The 8289-nt window shown below is 35.4% G+C and overlaps 1 protein-coding gene across 2 annotated transcripts; it reads right to left on the bottom strand.

The window, feature by feature from the left end:
• Nucleotides 1–337: 337 nt before the first annotated feature.
• On the bottom strand, nt 338–7970 carry LOC146597710 (putative E3 ubiquitin-protein ligase HERC4). 2 transcript variants are annotated; one of them, XM_085301608.1, is made up of 6 exons: nt 7879–7946; nt 7558–7640; nt 5007–5190; nt 4161–4263; nt 1478–1632; nt 338–665 (listed from the first exon to the last, which is right to left on the bottom strand). In XM_085301608.1, exons 1-6 carry the CDS (start codon nt 7939–7941, stop codon nt 642–644), a joined length of 612 nt encoding a protein of 203 aa, XP_085157734.1. In that variant the 5' UTR covers nt 7942–7946; the 3' UTR covers nt 338–641. The 2 variants fall into 2 exon arrangements, with proteins under 2 accessions (XP_085157734.1, XP_085157735.1); XM_085301609.1 differs by lacking the exons at nt 338–665; nt 1478–1632 and adding an exon at nt 1918–3298 and having other exon boundaries at nt 7879–7970.
• Nucleotides 7971–8289: the final 319 nt, after the last annotated feature.

The raw sequence follows: 8289 nt of genomic DNA, 5'->3' as shown, positions 1-8289 counted from the left end.
TCTGGCCTGAGAACTCAATCTACAGTCCTGTACTAATGTGACAGATGCAATTAATGCAGGATATAGCTACTCTGATAGGACAAAAACGAGCTCTGCTTTTCCACCCGTTTGACACGCAAATAGCATTCTTCAGTGCTAATTCTGACTATGTATCAAAATGCTGATCTGACTATAGAGAAAAGTACTTTCTTTACAGATTTTTAATTACTGTAAAATGCACTTTCCCACTGCAGTAACTGAAGATCTGACATGGAAAAAAAGTCCTATGCTTTCTTCATTATCATCATGGCTATTTTAGTTAAGCGTAGAATGGAAGGGGTTTACTTTAATTCCTCACACAATACACAGCACTAAGTACTACATGCAAAATGACACTTGATCCAAGAAAGCAAACGTGCACTTCCTGCCACCTGCCTTTTTCTAGTCTGGGGAAACACAAATACAATTTTTGTAGATGCCCTTCACATGGCTGTTATGACTTAACATAACTACAGCAATATACGTATTGTCTTGAAGTATTAACATCTACTTGACACAAGAAATACAATGTCTAGTCATTAATTCTTTCACCTCTAAGACTACATTGAAAGTCTTTTACCTTATAATGTAGGTTATGTCTGTTTTGCAACAGGGCACCTGTCTCACTGCACAGAACGAGCTAATACCTGTAAAATAATCAGGAGCATTTAGCAACACACTCACGCTCTGAAGGACCCAACCCCATTTCTAAGAGGGGGATATTAGCAAGGCCAAAATTGAAAAAAGGGCTGTCTCAGGTGACTGCTGTCCTGAGGAACGTTACTCTAGCCCTGCTCTGCCAGTGAGTTCTTAATGTGGTGTTTGGCCAATCATTCAAAATGCACCTCATCAACAAATGTCAAACTTTTCAAATTTCCACTAAGAAGAGCATAGTTTCTGTTGCTGAAGCTGAGGAAACATTTGCAGGAATGTGAAGTAATTGCCACAGCAACTCTTGTCTTTGAAGGGTAGTTACTATTGACTAAGGATGTTTAAAGCTCTCTAGTACATCCAAATTTTGGCACTGAAAACTAGCACACGTTCAGTAAATATGTTCTGGATTTTCTCAGAGCCCCTTATCTACACAATGAGGCTACTACTCATCTCAGATTAATCCCTATTTTGATAAAAAATTCAACTTAGCAAAATCCACAAAAAGTTCCATAGAGAAATGAAAAAAACATGTATATGTATGTACAGTCCTGAGTTTAGATGTGCACTAAATTGGGCTTAGATCTACAAATGGAGAATAAAAAATAAACGTTTAAATATCATTCAAACAAACATCATTAATTGCTTAAAGAACTGAGCAAGAGGTCCATTGAAAAAAACAGCATGTGATCATGTAATAATACACAAGGAAAGAAGAAAGACAGCTTTACATTAGTTATTTCCTCATTTTTTAGTATTTGCCTTTGCAACCTTGGTGTTTCATAATTGTAAAAGTGTTTTACATTACCTGGTGAAATGAAGGCTTTTTTTTTTTTTTCCCTCTCTTTTCTTTCTTCCACGTGAAATAAAATTGAGTTGCTTTAATATTTGTTGGTTTCTTGTCTTTCACAACAGGGAGAGTTTGCCAGTCAGGTAACAATGTTGAAAAAGACGAAATACAGGCTGCACACAAAGAAGTTACTAGAGGTTATACTGCATCAGAAAGCTGTGAAAACACACAGTGTTACGGAAAGAATGCTTTTAGCCATTCGACTGCTTTGTATTATACGTACATCTACTGCCAGTACAATAACTACACGTATTAAAGTTTATTACAATGAATGACTTTTCCTGCTTTAAAGTGAGATCTCAGTATCCTAGTTGTACTCTTGATTTAATACATGCAGAAGTTATCCTCTCCTTGAAGAAGTATGCATGATGCAAGCATCCATACACATCAACCAAGAAAAGTTTTCATTCAAGTCTTTTATTATAGCTTGAATTGCTCTCACTGCATTTAAAAATCTAAAAAAAATAAATATTTGTTTCACAGCTGCAAGTCACATATGCATTAACACCACAAACAATCTGGAACTTAACCAGAGGAGGAAAGTCAAATCCAAAAGTGTTCAGCTAAGCACAATTGTCTCAGGGCAATTATACTAAAAATAAACTTTAAGAAAAGGGGAGGGGTGTGTTAAAGAGTTATTTCAAATGCATTTATCTGGAAAACAGTGAAAATTCTATTAGAAACCATAATCCACGCTTTCAGCATTTAAAAAATAAACATTTAACTTCTTGACAGTAACATCTGTCTGATGCATCTTTTGCTCTTAAGTTGTATTCTTGACCCATGGCTACAGAGGTTCCCATTGGTAAGTTAACCTCTTTTTTGTGTCCACATAATTATAGAATCAGTCTTTAAAAATAAAAGTGTAAGAAGTCACCTTGTCCATCCATATATTATAAAAGCCATTATTTGCCGTTCTGTACCAGCACTAAGAGATTGCTTCACGGAAATCATTGGATTGTACATTCTGAAGATGAATGTCTTAAGCAATCATTTCCATTATTAAGGTTCTTAAAAGAAACCAGAAAAATATATCTTCAGAAATCAGAGTAGTCACTTTCTTGTTAAAAGCCATAAAATAAATTCATATTCAATTACAAGCAATAGAAACCATACTGCTATTGGAACATAATTATTTTATCACAAAAAATTTATTATTTACAAAATGAAAAGTTATCAAGTAGATTTATCAGGGAAAGAGTTAAACGTTCTTAGTCAGTGATTTGAAAGATGTAGGCAAGTCTCTCATGCACTCACACATCCAATTATTTGTAGAAGGTGAAATGTTAAGTCATGTTAGTGAAGCTTGACTTTCATTCACAATACTCTCATTTTTATTGTAAGATGGCAAAAAACACATGGTTCTGTACAAGAATGGATGTATTAAGACAGTTCTTCATTTTTGTAAGTACTTTTTGGCTCCCATGAATATCCATACCACTGAACATTTTGCAAATAATCAGTTATATTATCATCTCCATCATTTAATCCACTGAATTTACCACCACAAGAAAGACAAAAGAAAGTTAGTTTAATGATCCCACATTACAAAGAACTCTCATTTCTGAAGTTATACTAAACTGAAACCTTCATAGTGATCTATAGCCTGGATCAACTTAGATTTTAGGGTTTCTTTATCTGTGTATTTTGGAAGATCAAGAAGATTAAAGCAAGTGTGAGCTACTGGAAGATAACCTTCTCCACCTCCTGTTGGTTGGATGACTAGTTTAAGACACTTCATTCCAAGAATTGGAATACGATCACTGCCTGTCAGAAACACTGTCAAGAAAAAACAAACAAAGTCCTGAAGGTAGTTTAAGGCTAATACTGTATATCCCATACACCACAGTTCTAATCATTACTTGCATTTTTTCAATTATTCTAACAATGGTTTCACATTGAAGTTATTCAGATAAATTGGAAAAACAGGAAGCAATGGCTTTATTTGCTCTCCATCTTGCATATAGAAACACTTAACTGTGACACAACAAGGATAAAGGAAAACATTTTAGCAAGTGAGGCCAAATAGTTGATAAGAAGTATAAAGTTTTTCTTGTATTACGATGTATTATTTAAAAATTATACCACTACCACATTTGCAATTATCTTGTAAAGACAGAACGTGATTTTCAATGATCTCCTGAACTGGAAACAAATCTCTGATCTACTCTCAGCAACAGCTCATTCACAGGAAACTTGCAAAACTTTCTCTTTCCCTGTACACGTTTCCTCTCCTATGGGTAATTTAGTATTTACAATCAATTGTACCTCCGTATTTCTATCTATGTGCAATGTAACTACTGGACAATGTGAGCCTGATGCCAAAACACAGAAAACTCCTAATCATCAGGTAAGTGACACTAGCAATTTGGGTTCCTGTTTTGTTGCTTAAAAAAAAAAAAAATTGTTTTGATTTAATGTGATCTTATAAATCCCCCACATTAAGATTTATTTAAGGCAACCTCCCAAATCACAGACAAGCTCGTAATCAGTTTCCTTTACTGTTACTTTCTCCTCCATGTAAAATTATTCACATCATTATAGAGAAGCACTTAAAGTTCAACCTCTCTCAGAATGAATCTAAGACCACAGCAATCTTGGTAATTTACCAATTTCTGCAAAAAAAACGTTAAATACTCACACAGAAACTGTTTTTTCTTCTCCAAGGACAACTCATGAAAAACCTCCCAGAATATTTTAATTGTAGGATGGTCTGCCCAGTATTCTCCCTTGTATTCCGTATTCTAAAATGAACAGAAGATGAGGTTATTCCTCCTGGATAGAACTAGTAGGATAATCTGAAACATCTGACAATAAAGCAGAAGGGATGTGGTTTGTATAAAGGGATCCTCCATCATAAGTGATTTATATTACTGTTTTCCTTAGTGAGTTGTATGCAAAATCCTAAGCTTCGGCCTCATCGCAAAGCCTACCCAGTTAACTACACATATGCATTTATGAACGCAACTCCAAATAAGCATCAAATGAGACCTCTCTATAAAATATATATATGGATATTATCGTTTGTTCAGCTTTTCAGTCTGACTTTGACTATGAAGACAGGTGCATGTAGACCAAAGCATTTTCAATCCCAATAAAATTACAAAATAAAGTCTGAGTTTCAGCTACCAAAGATTTTTTTTTAAACAGGTTCATTTTTGTTTACTTTTCCTCTTCTAACAAAATATACTGTATACAGCTGCCTTTCAGTTCAATGCAATTTTTCTTCCTTTCTCTTCCTCCAAATCCAACTGCCTTCAGAAACTAGAATAGAAAACTAAGTAGGAAGGCAAATAATATTTTAGTGTCTTCATTCACTGACAGTAATTAAAAATCTTCAATTATGCAGTCAACCCAATAAAGGCTGAAAAATCACATTAACCACATACTAATGGAGAAAACAGGGCTAGAAAGCACACTTCAGATATTTTGCTTTTGCATCTTGAAATTAAGAAAATACATGAAAAATTGCTAACAATGGCTTTACCTTCTCCAACTCTTTCCAATCATAATTTGTGTTCCCAATCACCATTGCCTGCAACTCACTGGGCTGAAAGAGCTGAAGAACTTTGCCTCCACATACTTTGTGGAAGCCTGCATGGAATGCACTGAATAAGGATGCCACAGATTTATTGAAGATGTAATCCACATACGCATCTACAAAATCTTGCCTGTTTGAAAGAAGAAAAAAGTAGTCATGTTAAAAAACATGTCCTATCAAAAAAACAGTAATCACTTAAGTATAAAACAGAGCATAGCAAATCAGGTTAAAAAAATTCTAACATATTGTACTCTGACTCATGTTGCAGATAGAGTGAAGGTAACTTGAATGAAAATGGCACAAAAATTACATTTTTTTTTCTAAAACAGAATCTGCAGTGTGCAACAGATAAAACAGCAACAGTTGATGTTATTTATTGCAGGTACTGCAATAAATGGTATTGCAGGTATTGCAGGCATTTCTTGTTTGAAGGCACTGTAGTGAATCGGACTGAATGACAACAGGCTTGAAGGCTTGAATTCCATGCAGTGCTCTGAAACTGATTAGTCAAAAGCACTGCTGTACTTTTTTAATTAAAAGGATTACCATGTATGTACTCAAAAAGCCAATTAGCTTCAAAGGGAATGTGGAGTACTACACAGTAAAGAGATTAGGGCAAAGGAGCTAAGCTATTGAGAAATAAACCACTATTTGTACTTCAACACAACGAGTTCTCGTATCTTTTTGGAAACATTCATCATCTTCCATGGTAGCTAAGGAGATCACTAAAATTCACTGATGTGATAAAATAGCTATGACTATGATTACCAAAAAAAAGTTTAGTTAACAAGTTGGCATCAGAGTGACTTCAGTGATATGGCTTCAGAGTGACTTTCTTTGTGGAAATTTGTAGCATTTGAATAGCATCACAAATAAAGATTCATCTGAACATGTTTTGATGATGTATTTATTGAGTTGAACTGAAAATACTGGAAATGAAAGACGGTGTGATTCAACACTCTTTGATCAGCATCCAGTGAGATCTATACTAGGCATGCTATATAACTAGTGGAAAGACAAGTAACTTGGGTATACTCACAGTGAAGGTAAAGTGTTCTCTAGACAAATTCATAATTCATAACCTACTTAGCATTATTATACTCTGTACTAACATTATTGAGATTGAATTAAAGCACCATGGATAATTCGAATCTTGAGAAACAGGAACGCTTCATTGCTGCAAGACAGCTAGTGAGATCACTGTGGCATACATTCTAAGGGCACACTAAAGCTTTTTCATGTTTGAACACTAACTTTACAGTCACTCTGCAACAGAACATTACACCACCACCTGAGAAATCAGAAGCTAGTGTTTTTTTTTTTTTTTTTTTTTTTTTTTTTTTTTAAGATAAAACACCACAGATCCTCAGCTATCAGCCAAGGATAAAAGCAACTATAGGTGGTGACTGCAGTTGTGGCATGGTACCAGCATCGTAATAAAAGTAGGTTATTGGGCATTTTCTTTCCCTGAAGTACACTGAGTCTTGTCCTTACACTTGGAGCTGCAACCCCATGTCTGTCTTTCAGTAATGAAAAGTCAGGACAAAGTCACCCCGTTATGGGAGCCACCGCATACAGCTATGCTTGTGTTTGAGACCTTCAATCTTCTCTCATCCTCTTTCATCTACAGCAGACCTAGTTACAGAAAAAATTGCCCAAAACACAGAAACAAGGATAGGCAGGAACATGGTCAGAGGCACATTTTCTCTCTTATTCCTACAATACACAGCTATGTAATCTGTTCTCAGAGTATGTCCTCTCTGTTTACTTCTCCCTGAAGACAGAATCAAAAGTACAGAGAAGAGAGGGAAATTAAAGAACAGACAAATAAAGACAGAACAAATAAGAGTAATGGACAGAGGAAATCGGTAAGAACCCCGCAAAATGGGACAACTGTGCCACTAGGCACACACACCGTCCATTCGCCAAATGCGGAAAGGAAACAAAGCGTGGAGGAGGCTACTCTGTAAACAGAAACAACAGAATCCATGGTGTGTGTGTGTTGGGGGGGAACATCCCTCTTATTAATTTTACAATGATGCTAGCTAACATTAGACTAAGTTACTTGCTCTACAAGTAAAGTAAACCTTCCCTGAAATTCTATTTTAATTATGTAGAGCTGCTACACAAATGTACGAGGATGAAGTTTTCACTTTTACTCAGTAAATTTTAATTAAAGTACAATTTCCTGCAAAACCTCAGCCATTTTCGTCTTACAGAATTAAGACAATGTAGTCAAAACGAGCCCTAAAGAGGTCAAGGCAAAAAAGAAATACTATACCTCTTGAGAAGAATTACGCAGTCTCTCAACAGCTGGCACATTCATAAACACAAAAGCTGTTTTAACAATACACATGAGAATAGCTTGGAAAAACAGCCAAAGTAGCCTTTCCTCCAACACTACTGTAACAACTTGGCTAAGTATGTTTATAACAGCCCGGTTACATGGCCAAAGCAGACAGTAACACTGACCTACCCTGTGTCCCATTACACTCACCTATTTTGTTTGACTACAGGAATGTCAGCACCATTAGGAACAAGCTCTTTAATTTCTGTTGTACCAAAATTTTCCACAGTGATCTATTTAAAACAAACAAAAAATAATACAGATTTTATTTACTATCAGAGGACTTCTTCCCTCCCCATAGCTAGGAGCAATATGAAGGGCACACACTGATCTTAACACAAGTAGAAAATGCTAAAATTCATAGGAATCAGCAGCTGATGTTTTTTTTCCTCACAAATTCAATCAGAGACAGTAGTAAGAGACTGTAAAACTTGCTGAAAAATACTTTAAACAGCAACATTTAAAACTTACAGTAAAATTAAGACAAAATGCTTCCTCTATGTCATCCTCTGGATAGTCCAGTAACTGTTGCATACCCCTGCAAAATGAATTACAAAGTATTTTTAGTAGTGAGAAGAAAGATTAACTTAAGTTTCTGAAGTTTGCTTTACGTTTTGATAACTCGGAGTGGGAGGAGAAAAAAATCTCTACTGTTACATTCAAATTATTAGCTGACCAATTGCATCTTATAGTGCAGTGGTGGGAAATTTCAAGTAACTCATGCTGCTTTTAAACTATGGTAAGTAGAGGTTTTAGAAGACAAACAACTATTACATTCACTGTTGTTTGTGGAGTTAGTTCCTTTTGAGTTGATTCTCCAGATTCAAAAAGAAGATTCATGTTCTAGCTTCTGACTATTGGATTCCCAAGACAGAGGCGGCT

This window comes from Rhea americana, unplaced genomic scaffold, assembly GCF_003343005.1.
Source record: "Rhea americana isolate MKP2758 unplaced genomic scaffold, rheAme1 scaffold_179, whole genome shotgun sequence".
Classification (NCBI taxonomy): domain Eukaryota; kingdom Metazoa; phylum Chordata; class Aves; order Rheiformes; family Rheidae; genus Rhea; species Rhea americana.
This window is presented reverse-complemented; position numbering and strand designations above follow the sequence as displayed.

Excerpts from the sequence above, each read along its gene's own strand:
- LOC146597710 (XM_085301609.1), bottom strand. The coding sequence starts at position 7,941 with ATGCAACAGTTACTGGACTATCCAGAGGATGACATAGAGGAAGCATTT. Across the intron at positions 5,191-7,557 it reads CCTGTAGTCAAACAAAATAG|GCAAGATTTTGTAGATGCGT; the intron begins GTGAGTGTAATG and ends TCTTTCAAACAG. Across the intron at positions 4,264-5,006 it reads ATTGGAAAGAGTTGGAGAAG|AATACGGAATACAAGGGAGA; the intron begins GTAAAGCCATTG and ends TGTTCATTTTAG.